At 38.9% G+C, this 16,933-nt stretch overlaps 1 protein-coding gene across 3 annotated transcripts in view; it reads left to right on the top strand.

The window, feature by feature from the left end:
- ELL2 (elongation factor for RNA polymerase II 2) overlaps positions 1-16,933 on the top strand; it is a 79,254-nt gene that overhangs the window by 21,297 nt on the left and 41,024 nt on the right. For all 3 annotated transcript variants that reach the window (XM_073344547.2, XM_073344548.2, XM_073344549.2), the window contains exons 3-4: positions 7,531-7,652; positions 10,430-10,593. In XM_073344547.2, coding sequence (XP_073200648.1) covers positions 7,531-7,652; positions 10,430-10,593 — 286 coding nt within the window. The remainder of the gene's footprint in view (positions 1-7,530; positions 7,653-10,429; positions 10,594-16,933) is intronic.

The raw sequence follows: 16,933 nt of genomic DNA, 5'->3' as shown, positions 1-16,933 counted from the left end.
AGGGATATAAACACTCATGCATCAGGGTATGACCGACTCCTTACTAGTAGAGATTAGGAGAGAACTTTCCTTGGAGGCAGGTTGTTTCAGAAATGCCTGGTGCATGGTTTCTTGCACCTTCCTCGGGAGCAGCTGTTACTGACCACTGTCAAACAGGATACTGGATCCGATCTAGTACAGGAATTCTTATATACAGAGCAAGCAGCCACAAAGCACAAACGGAACCAAGACTGTGGAAAGAAGCTGAATTACTGTCCCAAGTTACAAGAACTAGCTGTATGCATCACTTGAGGGTTCAGAGTAAAACTTTTTAATAAGAAAGATCAGTAATCCCACATGTCTCTTATGCCCTTGTCTATCTAGACTTCTAAGAAGTTATGCTTCTTTTGATCTCCTATGATAGTGAGTACTCCTAACTATATTGTCATTTTTTCCTTGTTACAGTATTGTGCAGTAAGATGACTAAAAGGAGGGTCTGCTCATTATCCACTAAACCCTCCAATTTTTTCTACGTTTTAAAACTCCTACCTTTCCAAGATAAGTCTCACTCTCTCACAGTCCTGCACTGCACTAGAGGATCACACACTTCGTAGCTTCTGTAGGACAATCTTATGACATACACCAGGGGCTCCTTGCATTCCTCCATTCTACCCCACAAGCTCCTTGTGTGCCACCCTCCCATCCCTCTCTCTTTCTAAAAGGACTTAAGTCATGCAGAGAAAATAGATTTGCTTCTTTAAACCAAGGAACTCAGTCCTCCAGTTCAACACTTCCTGTAGGTGAGTAAATAGGGGATTAATTTAATTGGTGTGGTGAATCTCCATACAAATGTGACTGAATCTTACCTTCCTTTCTCCTCCGCCTTGCCCAAATTGCAAACTTTAGGAGTGAGTGGTACCAGAAACAGTTTCTTCTACTGCTGCCTAATTAAGTATGGATTTCTCCCTTTTCATGTTCAGTTTCATTTCACTTCCTATATAGATCCCGTCACCTCCAGAAAAATACAAACTTTTTCATATCCAGTAAAGTATAAAAGATCCAAATTCAGCACTAATTAATGTTTAATACCCTGTAATTGGCCACCTCTGCATACTCTTCATCTGTTAATCAAAGTAATACACAAATTTTGGTCTAAAATATTTGTGATTCTAGTAATCCCTGAATGTTTAGACACACTGTCTTTAATCAGCCCAAGATTCTTTTACCTTCCACGGTTGCTCCACTGGTTAACTCGGTGTTCATTAAGAGGGATTTGTCTAAACAGAAAGACAAGAGGAAAGGCAGGGAGAGGAGCAAGGGGGAAAGAGCAGGTGAGAAAAGAGAGGAAAGGAAGGCAGAAGAGAGGTGTGGAATGAGGCTAGGGTGAAAAGACTGGGGGCTTGTCTACATTTAAAAAGCTGCTGTGGCATATCAGTGAAGACACTACCTAGATAATTTACCTTCCTAAGAGGTGCTTTCTGCACTGGGGGGAGTTGGTATAACTGCATCGCTCAGGAGTGTGGATTTTCCACACCCCTGAGCAACATAGTTTATACCATCATAAATTGCTAATGTAGACTAAGCCTGAGACAGGATTAGAGGGGGTTGAAGCAAACAGCCAGTCGGCACAGGGCAGAAAAAGTCCAGTCAAAATTGTAGATAATATCTGTCCATTGGTCCCAGCTGAAGGTGCCTGTGCAGCTGCTATGCTGGCTTCAGTCTCTGGTTGGCTCTTCCCTGCAGTCTTTCCAAAACACAGTATAGCTAAGGGGAGGGGCTGCACCAAATGGGGTCTGAGGGTAAAATGGGTGTCTCCCTTATATAGTTCAGTCCCAAAGTGGGGTAGGTCCAATTTTACCTCTTCTCACATACCCCAGTGCAGCAGTACTGCTTAAGCTGCTTCTGTATTTACATGCATTGTCTAGGAAAATTTCCTGGCTTTCAGGATTGGGTGATGTTGGGCACAGTTTAGCTGACAACGTAGATACAAAAGATGAACTGAGAGAAGCACTTAGACAAGGTCTTGGCAGTGGGCTTGGGCTGAATGTAGATGAGAAGCTGAGTTACTTGCCTGGAGGAGGAGGCGGCAGCGGCAGCTGGAAACAAAGGCTGAATTTCCTGCTTCAAGTGTTAGAGATTGTCCAAGGAGAGCAAAGGGTTATGGGAGATCCCCTCCGGTACTTTGATGGAGGCCCAATCTTTCTGAGGAGTAGCAGTTGCACATTGCATTGTACGCTGTACAAAATGGTAACTGAAGGAATTGTCCATGCTTTGGAATACATGTTTATTGAAAACAATGGGAAGGAAGATATATCCCACTTATAGGTTTGTGGAGATGAGAGGAAATGATGCAGGAGGAAAAAATAAAGGCTCTGGTCTCCCACACTAGTACTTATTCGCTGGGAAAATGTCAGATTAAATAACTCTCCCTTGAAGAGACCCACCTGTTGAAGTGTGAACTGGAGGGGAGAGGACAGTAGTAGAGGGATAGACAGTTAATTTCACTGTGCACTAGGGGGAAAAACATGTTAGCTAACTTGTATATAAATACTACTTATTTTCCTAGTTTGGACAAGACCTTGGTGATAGTATGGAATGTACATCCAGAGAACTTTGCAGAACTTTCTAATCTTTTATTGCCTTTTTGGGGGGCTGGGAACTAGTAAGGACAAAGTAGGCCTAATAACTATTGAGGCAAGGATTTCATTGTTTTCAGAAGGAGGTAAAGATAATGTATTTTGGTGGTTGTACCACCTTGGATCTATGCTTTCTGGCATATGGAGATACAGTACTTGCTAATCTGGAAATCTGTGGGAATGAGATGTAAGGGGAATATGACAACATTCTTTTTAAATGCATTGCATACCAAGTATCTACATGAATTTATTTTATTGTAAAAAAGATTAATCAGTTTGGTATATACAGTAGTCTTTCAATAGAACTTAAAACCAAAAAACATATTGCTTCCTGATAGCCAGGAATAGAACATGCAAGCTGTTCCTGCTAACACAAGTGTTGACTGAAGAATTCTTAAATCATGGCTCTCTGACCTTCTGCTAAGTGTACATCAAATAGGAAAAACAAACAGTATAAATGTCCAAAAGTTTATCTTGCGTTGAAACATTGTACTTTCATTCTGATTACCCAGAAGTCCTTGACTCGTGCACTGAAGTTCTCTGAGGATTATTTAATTTTAAAGAAAGCACGACTAATAAAAAAAAAATGTAGTAAAGTTTCTGTGATGTTCACAATGACTTGACATTTACATACCAGTCTGAGTTTAAATTCATCTCCTTACAAAACCAGGACAGATAACTAACAGATCAGCTGCAACAGAACGCGTATTACAGATTAAATTAGCCGTCTAATTTTTAAGAGCCCAGGCTTTTTACCCAGCCATTTTAGCTCACATTAAAGTAGACACGGTCTATTCTACACTAGGCTTTCAGCACACAGTAGTCAACATGTTCTAACGTTACTACTTTAAATCCTGACTTAGGGAAATGCCTAGTTTGAAAGGGAGCTTCTTGAAAGAGGAGAGGTCACTTGTTTTATTGGAGGAATTAAGCTGTTCCATGTGAAGGTACAGCATAAAGCCATGAAACCAAAATGGGAGGAAGAGAGAAATTACTGGGTAAGGCTAGTGGAGCTGACAGAGTACAGTGCACTAGGGTTGGGGGAAAAGAAAAGATGACAATAGAGTAGTCAAGGCTCCGTATGTGAGGACTGATTTGAACGCTGTACAGAATGAAGTAGGAAGTCAAGTTACAGGACTCAGCAAGGGACAGTGAGAACATAAGAACAGCCATACTGCGTCAGACCAACTGTCCATCTAGCCCAGTATCCTGTCTTCCAACAGTGGCCAATGCCAGGTGCCCCAGGGGAATGAACAGAACAAGTAATCATCAAGTGATCCATCACCTATTGCCCATTCCCAGCTTCTGGCAAACAAAGGCTAGGGATACCCGTCCTGGTTAATAGCCATTAATGGACTATTCTCCATGAACTTACCTTTTTTTTTTAAAAAAAACCCTGTTATAGTCTTGGCCTTCACAACCTCCTCTTGCAAAGAGTTCCACAGACTGTGTTGTGTGAAAAAATACTTCCTCTTATTTGTTTTAAACTTGCTGCCTATTAATTTCATTTGGTGACCCTCCTAGTTCTTGTGTTATGGGAAGGAATAAATAACACTTAATTTACTTTCTCCACACAGTCATGATTTTATAGACTTCAATCATATCGCCCCTTAGTCATCTCTTTTCCAAGATGAAAAGTCCCAGTCTTATTAATCTCTCCTCAGATGGAAGCCGTTCCATACCCCTTTTTGTTGCCCTTTTCTGAACTTTTTCTAATTCCATTATATCTTTTTTGAGGTGGGACAACCATATATGTACACAGTATTCAGGATGTGGGCATACCATGGATTTGTATAGAGGCAATATGATGATATATTCTGGTTTTTTAACTATCCCTTTCTTAATGATTCCTAACATTCTGTTCACTTTTTTGACTGCCGCTGCACATTGAGTGGATGTCTTCAAAAATTAGCCACAATGACTCACAAGATCTTTCTTGAGTGGTAACAGCTAATTTAGACCCCATCGTTCTATATGTATAGCTGGGTTCATGTTTTCCAATGTGCATTACTTTGCATTTATCAACATTGAATTTCATCTGCCATTTTGTTGCCCCGTCACAGTTTTGAGAGAGCCTTTTGTAGCTCTTTGCAGTCTGCCTGGGACTTAACTATCTTGAATAGTTTTGTATCATCTGAAAATTTTGCCACCTCACTGTTTACACCTTTTTCCAGATCATTTATGAATATGTTGAATAGGACTGGTGGGGACACTATTTACCTCTCTCCATTCTGAAAACTATCAGAATGTCCGTCGGAAAAAAAATCAGCTGTAGTATCTTGACTAAACCACAGATGAAAGTCAAGAGGCCAGAAATGAGAGAGATACTAAAGGAGCAGACCAGAGTTTTACCTGTGGGTACAAAGGCAGAGACTATTTTTGAAGTTGTAAAAAAAAGAAATATAACATTTGGGGTACCAGATCCCAGAAGAGAAGCTGGTTGACAGTTAATGTGGATGAGACTGAAGTAATGCTAGTGCGATGAGGGAAGCAACGTAATCATAGAATATCAGGGTTGGAAGGGACCTCAGGAGGTCATCTAGTCCAACCCCCTGCTCAAAGCAGGACCAATCCCCAATTTTTGCCCCAGATCCCTAAATGGCCCCCTCAAGGATTGAACTCACAACCCTGGGTTTAGCAGGCCAGTGCTCAAACCACTTAGCTATCCCTCCCCCCCGATGAACAACTCCTGCATAACTGTCCTTTCTATTAAATGCATCAACCTTCAAACTGTAATAGAAGGAATGGATAGATATGTCATCTTGGTATTGTCTTCTGTACTATCCACAGTAACTGTTTTGGAATATTTATTCTGTAAATGCTTCTACTGTGTAATGTGGTGTCTCCACCAGGCACTTTTTAAAGACTGTCAATTAATATATTAAGGTGTATACACTTTCAAAGTAAACTCGAAGCATATGTGGCTGCAGTCATCTGCTTCGATCTATTTAATTGTTTTGGGGGAAATACTCTTGAAGTATAATTTTAAATGGAAGGAAGATACTCATCAATGGAGAGCTTGGAGAAAGCCAAAACAGTCTGCAAAGTACATGGAGCTGTGTGTGGGGAGGGGGAGACTTACTCTTTAGATCAAAATCTCACAGAATTTCATACAGAATTATCAATCATGCAAGGGACACACAAATAAAAATTAGTCTGTTTTATTTTTAAATATTTTCAGGTACCATGCCTGCATCTGAACTCTGCCAATTCTTGAGTTTACAATCAGTCTTTAAAATGTGAAAAAGACCATACAAATGGGAGATCATGAAACTGACTCGACACAATGCTATCAGATTATACACAGTAAACTTGGGAAAATATTTTTATTTCAATTATAGTAATTAGTGAACAATAGTAGGCTGAAAAAAATTCTGCATAGTAATATTTTTAGTGTTCTATAGTAGTCTTGCAGACTCTTAAGATAAATCTGTGATACGGGATCAAAAATGGCCTCTACAAAAGGTCTTTTTATCGCTGATGTTTTAGTATTAATCTCCCAGTTGGGAAGATAAACTGTTATAACAGGTTCTGATACATAATCCAAGATTTGTATCTGCTAATTAAACTACTTCAGTTAAATCCTTTCTCTTTAGTGTATAGCGCTCTATTGAATAGGACAAATACACATGTTTTGAGTATAAATAGCTGAGTAGTGTGCAGGTTTGGTCCCTATCTTTCTCTCTGGAGGCCAGCAGTAGTCCCAAGATGCTGCTATACTCTGTCCAACATGGGTAATCAAATCATAAATGGCAGAGACTTTTTTCCTAGGCTTTCATTTCAAGGAAGAAATTTACACAACTAGTACAATGTGTGATTTAAAACCAATCATGACTATTGGCCAATTTTATAAGCAAAATAAAAGGTGTGTACCAGAGGAGGATTCCAAAAAGGGCATTGTGAATGTTGCTTTTAAGTAAACATTTTCATTCAGGATAGGTTATTTAATGTGTTGAACCTTCAAATAGATTCCACTCTTAAATAAGAGTTTGTCAAACTGCAAAGTTTAACTTAAAATATATACTACTCAAAAACATCTGCTTTATTTTTGCTTTTATAGAACGGCATGTTAAAGCATGCATCACATGGCTTTGCTTTTCTATTGATCACGTGAAACTGATACTTTTTAAATCTCCAGAATACAGAATGTTCTGTACTATGCACAAAGCATAGGATGAGTGTATTGAACCAGGAAAGCAAGTTTTATCATGTGATTTCTTGTACAAAAAGCTATGTGTATTTTGTATTTTTTACAAGCAACTTGATTTAAAATAGATAAGTATTTGTCTGACCAGCTTTCAGTCCAGGAGAGTTTAAACAAATCCATATAACTAAGCTATTTTTAACAGTCTTATCATTAATGTTCCTGTTTTCTCTCCTCCCATCTTTGGTTTGTGCCTTGATTTTTATTCTAGAAATCTAGTCCTGTCTAAATTCCACTAAGATTAACTGTCATTTAAAAGCCAGGAAACAAGGTACTGTAGGTTCTACTTATGTTGTTCTGTTTGCTTGCTTAGCCAAACAGTAAGGCTTTTGCTTATTCAGTAATGCACCTAATCAATGCTTAACTTTTCAGTACACTAATAGTCCTGTTGGAGTCAGTTGGGCTCTACACATGACTAAAGTTAAATAAGTGCTTAAGTGCCATGCTGAATTAGGGCTGTTTTTTGTAGACGTGAGCAGGGTTCAACTTGTATAACTATAGTTATAGTCTTGTGTCCTGATAAGATTATTTTTGAGAGGAAAGTGTGCCAGAGTTAACTCATTTTATTATATCTTCATCATTTGAGTGTCAGTCATATTACAAATATTAAGTACACTTTATCATTGCGCTTGGATTTAAAGTGTAAAAAAAGTACTATACAAATCACATTGATGGGCACATGTAAAACTTCAGTTTATATTTATCTTTTAGCTTGTCAAAATTCCTAAAGCTGATCTCCCAAATGAAGTGCATAACTTTAACTTCTACTTGTCAAATGTTGGCAAAGATAATCCTCAGGGAAGCTTTGATTGTGTCCAGCAAACTGTCTCAAGGTAAGCAATACTTAAATTTGTCCTAAAAGAAAATAATACGTTCGTTGTGTGTTATAGAACAGAAACGGTGAAAGGCTGTAAAACTTTTTTCTTCAAACTACAAGTAAAATATAACTTCTAGTTAAGAGTATGGTCTCTTATAAACTATAAATATCTGCTTTTACATATCACTGTTTTTGTTTTGCTTTCCAAAAACTAACCTCTGAGTACTTTCTCACCTCACTAGTGCCATACTTGAAAAGTAGGCAGTATTGTCAATGCTTGGATCAGATCAGTGCTATTACTGTTTAAATATGGCTATACCTGGCAGCATTCTAGCATGGTTTCTCTGACCATGATGGATAAGGATTTTAAGAACTACTACACTAGTTAAAAATCTTATCCACAATTGCATGACTACCCTGTTTCAGGGGCTGGTTGAAACACAGCAATTCCTTGACGCTGTACGGTTGGGTTTGCAACAAGGCTTATACTATTCACTTGCATCTATGCAGGCAAGATTGCTGTACCATTCTGGAGTAGACACTTACAAGTGGGCCAAAGAAAATGGTGTTTCTGGTACTGTAGATGAATCCTGTCTTATAGACCAACTCCCTTGGTAATTTACAGTGTTAGAACTTGTATTGCAGACAAACAGCTATGCAGACCGATCAGGGAAATTGAGCTAAAACTCTGCAATAAACAGCCATGCTTATACATGGGCATAGATGACATAGTTCTACTCTCAATCTAGGCAGTGCTAAAAGTCTGAAGTTCTTAAACCTGTGTAGAGAAACTACTAGAGTCAACATACCAGTTCTTTTATGGTTTTAGAACACTTGTACAGAAACTTCTTGTTGGAATTTCACACAATGTTTAACTTGTTCAGTTTTGAGACGATCCTATGAATTATGATGGAAAATGCAACTGACACTTTAAAAAAAAAAAAAAATCCTGAAGTTTCATCACTGGAGTTGAAAAGCTTAAACTTTAAACTGCCATGGTTTGGAGTTGCCAATTGGCCAACCCAGGCTGCAGAATTACCCAGCAGTCCCTTTTCTTCTCTGGTCCCTTGTCTCCTTTATTTCTCTCTCCCACTCCACTCTCATTAGGCCACACACACAATTATTAACCATTAGTGGCCATTTTGTAAGTGATAGCGTGCCCTACTTATTTTTGTTTAAGACATAACTAAAATGTTTATCAAGAAATTCGTTAACGTGAATATTTTGGTGTTAAAATGCCAAAGGATAAACTGAATCATAACTTGAAAAAATATACTGTGCCCAATTGAAGGCTAGAGACAGCATTCAAGAAGTCAAACTCAGGGAGTGCAATTTGCCTTGGGTAATGGAATGGATATTACCTTGGCTTTTCAATATTCTAGTGCATTCTTTGAGATATAACAAACTAAAGAACTTGGAAGTTGCACAGTATTATAACTAAATTTTGTCCATAGTAGAGATGGCACCCTGCTCTAGTGGGGCACTCTAGTAGCTGTGAAATCTTAAATGTATTCTGGGTTGTTAAAGCTGAGCTTGACCTAGCTGGCATGACTTCAGGGGAGTTAAAAATAAAATGGTAAGTGAAGGAGAAATGATGTGCTGAATGTTCCTTACCCATTCTATTTGGAACATTAAGCAGAGAATTGTGGAGTTGCTTTCAGAAATGTTGCAGGTCAGCTAGAGTCACTGTCCTAGTGGTATCTGAGTAGCTCTGATCCCACAAAGAACTAGCATGGTTTTAACTAGGCATTTATGCTGTACTTGTCACAGAGTGTTTAAAACATCGTCTTGTTTTGAATTTGAATAGTCTTCCCTGCCCAGTATGGAACAGGAACTTTTATATTAAAACTGTTTGAGGAACAACTGTCTCTATAAATATTTATAGGAGTAGCACAGTTTTAATCCAGGTATGTAGGCTTCATTGTTCTTAAAGCACACTATAATGCTTGAAGGGACACTGAACTTCACATCTAGTCAGTTTTTTAATACACAAGTTACAAGGTACTACACCTGCCCTTGAGTTTTTGTGGTTTTGTTATTACACTTCACTGTTTTTCACATTTGTCCCCTGTTATATGTAAGACCCACAGAAACAAATGTGTAAACTATGAAAATAGACTCTCTGATGTGCAGTCAAATACACAAATTAAGCAAGTTGAGAAATAGAATTGTTTAATAACTGGAGGGTTAGAGAAATCTTAGGCTACGGGTAATGGTAAAATTGACACTGAGAATTAGGTTGATGGTTTTCCTTAAAAGGTTGGAGAGAGTTAATTAGAACTTCATGAATGATTAAGGCCCTGTTTTGACAGCCAAAAGTCACTTTTTCACTTACGTTAACTCAGTTGAGTGAGTTTAGCATAATTTGAAAAGTCTTCTGAATGCTTAAGGCACGCTTTATGTCGCGTTCTGGTACCATATAACTCTTTTGGTTAGACAGGTGACTTTTTTAATTGAAATAGCTATCCTGTTTTACAACCTCTAATAGCAGTATAAGGTTGTCTTAATCCAGCATCACTGTGTCCACGCCGGGTGGGGTGGGGTGTTCTACCATTTAACTGTACTTGTATGGTTAGTGGTATAACATCTGTGTAGAGATGCCATAAAACACATTTGAAGCTGTGTTAGATGATAGCTAGGTGTGTCGTAGCCTAGAGGGATTGAAAAATGCACCTTTTTGCCCATTAAGATTTGCCATAAATGCCCCTAATTTTTATTCTGTATTGATACGTTTGAGTTCAGAATAAAGTACTTATTCTCTTGAAACTGTATTTTCTTTTAATACTTTCATAGTTCTGGAGCCTCGCAGCTCAATTGTCTGGGATTTATACAGGATAAAATTACAGTATGTGCAACAAACGACTCTTATCAGATGACAAGAGAACGCATGACCCAGGCAGAAGAAGAATCTCGCAACCGCAGTACAAAGGTCATAAAACCTGGTGGGCCATTTGTAGGTATGGTTGTATCTAACTTTTTAATCTAATAGACAATTAGAAGGTAGTAATTCTGACCGTCTTCAGGATCATAAATGTTTAGTCTACTGACACTGCTTACATCAGAGCATCTCAGTTTTTTTGGTAGCACAGCTTCACATCTATTCACAGTGCCCCACTCACTCGTTTTCCTTTTTCTCCCTTATTATGCTTCCTCCTTGTTCCCCAGTACATGCTTCCTGGATTTCCATTCTTTCCCAGAACCCTGTACATCCATTTCCTCAGTTCTGTGCTCCTTGACTATTTCCTTCCCTTCTTAGACACTTCATAGTCTCATTGTTTGTAACTACCATTACAAGTTGTTTAAATAGTACATGTGTTCATGGATTGACCTATAGTGTTTCAATTCATAAAGCTATCAATATTGCCTTAACCTGTAGTCTGGAAAAGTGACACAGTGAAGGTTTGGTATACAAGATCATAAACCTAGGAGCAACAGAAAAGTGAATTCTGTATGCAGTGTGATGCATGTATCTTGATTTAAAAATCCTTTTAGCAAGAACGCAGTTTCCTCTGATAGTAGCTTGACCACCTTATTAGCAGGGTTATAATGGGAGCTAGATTTAGTGATTTACCAGGGACAGTAATTCTTTGCTTTCGTGAAAACACTGGCAGGATCACAGAATTGGTGCCTTCCTATGGATTTTGTAGTACTTATAATTGAAGGTTGTTGTGCTTCAAATACTCTGCTCTTATTATATAGAGATCCATGACAATATAAACCATTCCATGCATGGTGGTTAGGCAGAGTCTGAAGCTGGTTTGAAATAGTACCAAGATCACAGAACCTAGAGATGCAGAGCTGGAAGAGACCACAACAGGTCATCTTGTCTATCCCCCCTACTCCCATGCTGAGGCAGGGTCAAATAAATCTTTTTTAAAAACCTCCAATGATGAGGATTCCACAACCTCCCTTGGTAACCTATTCAAGTATTTGGCTGCCTTTATAGTTAGAAAGCTTTTCCTAATATCTGACCTAAATCTCCCTTGCTGCAGACTAAGGCTATTACTTCTCCCTTTTATCTTCATTGGATAAGGAGAATAATTGATCAGCATCCCCTTTTAAACAGCAGCTTTACTATCTGAAGACTGTTATCAGGTCCCTCCCTCAGTCTTTTCTGAAGACTAAACATGTCCAGTTTTTTTAACCTTTTCTTACAGGTCAGTTTTTCTAAACCTTTTATCATTTTTGTTGCTCTTCTGAGTCACTCCAGCTTGTCCACGTCTTTCCTAAAATGTGGCACTCAAAACTGGACACAGTGCTCCTGTCAAAAGCAGGACAGAAAAGGAGGACTTGTGGCACCTTAGAGACTAACCAATTTATTAGAGCATAAGCTTTCGTGAGCTACAGCTCACTTCCTCAGATGCATATCGTGGAAACTGCAGCAGGCTTTATATATACACAGAGAATATGAAACAATACCTATTCCCACCCCACTGTCCTGCTGGTAATAGCTTATCTAAAGTGATTTCCAGCACAAATCCAGGTTTTCTCACCCTCCACCCCCCCACACAAATTCACTCTCCTGCTGGTGATAGCCCATCCAAAGTGATAACTCTTTACACAATGTGCATGACAATTAAGCTGGGCTATTTCCTGCATAAATCCAGGTTCTCACATCCCCCCCACCCTGTGTCTTACATGTGGCACTCTTGTTAATGCACCCTATAATACTAGCCTTTTTGCAACTGAATCACACTGTTTGCTCATATTCAGTCTGTGATTCACTGTAACCATCAGATCCTTTTCTACAGTACTAAAGCCTAGCCAACTCTTCCCCTTTTGTATTTGTGCATTTTATTTTTCCTTTATAAGTGAAGTGTTTTGCCCTTCTCTTTATTGAATTTCATCTTGTTGGTTTCAAACCAATTCTCCAATTGTCGGAGTCCTTTTGAATTCTAATCTTGTTCTCCAAGGTGGCTGCAACTCCTCCCAGCTTGGTGACATCTGCAAATTTTATAAGCATACTCTCCACTCCATTATCCAATTCTTTAATTAAAATGTTGAATAGTACTGGAGCTAGGACTGACACTTATGGGATCCCACTAGAAGATTCATCACCCCAATTTGACAGTAAACTATTTATAATTATTCTTTGAGTGTTTTTTCAATTAGTTGTACACCCATCTTTTAGTAATTTCATCTAGACCACATTTCCCTAATTTGCTTATGAAAATGTCAAGTGGGACCATGTCAAAAGTCTTGTGAAAATCGGGATCATGTCCACTGCTTCCCCCCATCCTCTAGATCAGTAATGCTATCAAAGAAGGAAATCGCATTGTTTGGCATGACTTGCTCTTAACAAATCCATGTTAACCATTACTTACCATTTTATTATCCTTTAGGTGCTTACAAATTGATCGTTAATAACGTAAGCCTGAAGTCCCTGTTCCCTTATTCATATTAGTGATCTAGTCAACTGTAGTGACCCTCTTTAGTAACAATATCTGGGTGTGAATTTTGCCATATTGGAATGTAGAATTCCCTTAACATGTGTAGAGCAAATGACCTCAGGAGGCACTCTCACCATGCTGTGCTCCAGCTTCCACATTCTTCTTCCTCCTCCTCCTTCATCCAGCAGTGACCTCTGAAAATCTGGAAAGAAAGAGCAAGATATTTAAATCTTAAAACAGTACTTCGCTGCCTGCATTTAACACTCAAGTCCAGTTATACTGCAGTGCTGAGTTGGCCTACAGCAAGCCATCTTAAATAGGCACCTACCTGGCCTGTTGAAACGCAAAACTGAATATATGCTGTCTGAACTGTAGACTCCAGGAAGGCATATTTGCTTGTACTGGAACTGTCTTCTGCTCCTCTGTACAGTGAGGATCAAAATTCCTTCTTCCTGTAGACTGCCTTCAAAGAACAGCCTTTTGTTGCTTTACCGACTGATATGACGGTGGGTTTTTTACTATTTTATTCCATTTTCAACATTCTGAGGGAATATTCACCTATTTACTTAAAATTGTGTTCTTTTGAACACACCATTCGCTATGGCTACATAAGTCTTATAAATCGTGTCGTCAAGCTTCTAGATGAGTGTGCTTACTACAAAGAAATAAAAAAACTAGGTTCAACAGCCCTATGTCAGTGTCGCAGGAAGTATATCCCCAGCTCCACTGAATTTTCAACCTTACGTAGGTATTCCCTTCTTGAAGAAGCTGAGACAAGGATAGTTCTAATTCCTGTTATGATAGGCTGACATTTTAGTATGGGTATGGAAGGATCTTAATACACTACAGATTTAAGACTAGGTTGCAATGAGGAATTTAACTGATCACAATTGTGTGAAACTAAAATGACTCATTAATTAATACTGTTGTGCTAAAAATGCAAAGATGTATCTGTTCACATAGTTATGGTTATTTTTGAAACCAGGAGTGCAGATCTAAGACATTAATGTGATTCTAGGAATAGTTAAAAATGGTGGTTAGTCTACACTGCAAAATGGAAACATTTTTACTATTCCAGGAGATGACAGCCAACATAGCTGATTTCGTACCATAAATGGAGTGGTTTTGTGTGAAGTTTTGTTGTCAAAGTATTTAAGAACCTGTTTTCTGGATTAAAGAGTATCTAACCTGTGTGAAGGAAGAGGCCAGAGCCTCAGGAGTCGTAACACTCTCAGGTTTCTATTTTCCTACATGAGAACAGCCATACTGGGTCAGACTATTGGTCCCTCTAGCCCAGTATCCTGTCTTCTAACAGTGGCTGGTGCCTCATGCTTCAGAGAGAAGAAACAGAACAGGACAGTTGTCGAGTGATCCATCCAGTCATCCACTCACAGCGTCTGGCAGTCAAGGTTTGGGGATATCCAGAGCATGGGGTTGCGTCTCTGACCATCTTGGCTGATAGCTATTGATGTTTATAGCCGTAAACATTTCTAATTATTTTTATTCTAGTTATGTTTTTTTGCTTCACAACATCCCTTGGCAATGAGTTCCACTAGTTGACTGTGTGTTGTGTCAAGAAATACTTCATTGTGTTTGTTTTGAATCTGCTGCTTATTAATTGCATTGGGTGGCCCCTTGTTCATGTGTTGTCTGATAATTCTGTTCTTTACTATAGTTTCAACCAGATTTCTGATACTGAAGTTAGGCTTCCTGACCTGTACTTTTCAGGATCGCGCCTCTAGCCTTTTTTAAAAATCAGTTTTACGTTAGCGATCCTCCAGTCATCTGATACAGAGGTTTATTTAAGCGATAGGTTACAGATCACAGTTAGTAGTGCTGCAATTTCATAGGAGTTCCTTCAGAACTCTTGGGTGAATACCATCAGATCCTGGTGACTTATTACTGTAAAATTTATCAATTTTTACTCTATTGACACCTCACTCTTGAACAGTTCCTTAGATTTGTTACCATAAAAAGAATAGATCTCCCTCACATCCTCTGCAATGAAGACTGATGCGAAGAATTCATTTAGGTTCTCCACAATGGTCTAGTCTTCCTTGAGTGCTCCTTTAGCACTTTGATCGTTCAGTGGCCCCACTGATTATTTGGCAGGCTTCCTGCTTCTGAAGTACTCACAAAAACTAACAGATTTTTTGTTATCTTTTGCTGGTTGCTCTTCAAATTCTTTTTTGGCCTAATTATACTTGACTTGCCAGAGTTTATGCCCCTTTCTGCTTTCCTTAGTAGAATTTGACTTCCGATTTTAAAGGATTCTCTCCCTCTCCTTCCCCTCCCCCCAAAGAAAACCAAACAAAAACCCACTTCCTTTACTCTGTTTAGCTGTTGTGGCCTTTTTTGGTCCTCTTACTTTTTTTGTATGTTTAATTTGGGTATACATTTAGTTTGAGCCCCTGGTCTGATGTGTTTAAATAGTTTCCATGCAGCATGCAGGCATTTCACTCTTGTGACTGTTCTTTCTAATTTCCATTCAACTAGCTTCCTCATTATTATTCCCCTTTTGGAAGTTAAATGCTTCTGTGGTGTGCTTCTTTGGTTTCTTCCTCCCTACAAGGATGTTAAATTTAAATATATTATGGTTGATAATACTGATCAGTTCAAGTATGTTCGCTTGTTGGACCTAGTCCTATGCTCTGCTTGGAACTAACTCAGTAATTGCCTCTCCCCTCTTGGGTTCCAAGATTAGCTGCTCCAAGAAGCAGTCACTAATGGTGTCTAGAAATTTTATCTCTGTATCCCATCCTGAGGTGACATATTCCCAGTTAATACGGGGATAGTTGAAATCCCCCATTATTATTGGGGTTTCAGGTTTTGTAGCCTGTCTAATTTCCCTGAGCACTGCACAGTCAGTCAACATCATGGTCAGATGGTTGATATAGCAGTACATTCCTACTGCTATACTCCTATTAGTCAAGCATGGAATTTCTATCCAGAGAGATTCTGTGGAAGTTTTGCTTCATTTAAGATTTTCAGTATATTCAACTCTGTGCTTTCTTCCGTATATAGTGTCACTCCCCCACCAGTGCAATCTGCTCTCATTCCCATATATTTGTACTTTGGTATTACTGTGTCCCATTGATTATCATCATTCCACCAAGTTTCTATGATGCCTATTGTTAGATCAAGATTCTAATTTAATAACAGGCACTCAAGTTCACCCCTTTTGATATTTAGACCTACATTTTTATATAAGCACTTATAATATTTGTCAGTATTTAGTTGTCTGCCTTCATGTGATGTAATTGAATGGGACTCTTTTTTTGTTTGACTGTTTCTCTTCAGTTCCTGCCTGTACCTTATCAACTTCTATCCTCACCTCTTTCATAGGATATATAGTATCCCCTTCAATAAATCCTCCCCTAAGGGATGTCCATCTGAACCACATGTGCCTTATGCCTGTCGGCATTCCGCCAGCCCTCAGTTTAGAAACTCCTCTACAACCTTTTTAATTTTACGTGCTAGAAATCTGGTTCCATTTTGGTTTAGGTGGAGCCCATCCTTCCTGAATAGGCGCCTCCTTTCCCAGAAGGTTCCCCAGTTCTTAATAAATTTAAAACCATCCTCCCAATACCATCATCTCATCCACACATTGAGACCCTGCAGTTCTGCCTGTCTAACTGACCCTGCGTGTGGAACTGAAACCATTTCAGAGAATGCTATCAAGGAGGTCCTGAACTTCAATCTCTTGCCTAGCAGCCTAAATTTGGCCTTCAGGACCTCTTTTTTTTACCTTTCCTTATGTCAGTGGCATCTATGTGTATCCTGATCACTTGCTCCTCCCCAGCACTGCACATACATCTATCTAGATATGTCTAAAGGTTCGCAACCTTTGCACCCAGCAGGCAATTTACCATGCGGTTCTCCCGATCATCATAAACCCAGCTATCTA

Source organism: Lepidochelys kempii, chromosome 5 (genome assembly GCF_965140285.1).
Source record: "Lepidochelys kempii isolate rLepKem1 chromosome 5, rLepKem1.hap1, whole genome shotgun sequence".
In the NCBI taxonomy this organism is placed as follows: domain Eukaryota; kingdom Metazoa; phylum Chordata; order Testudines; family Cheloniidae; genus Lepidochelys; species Lepidochelys kempii.
This window is presented reverse-complemented; position numbering and strand designations above follow the sequence as displayed.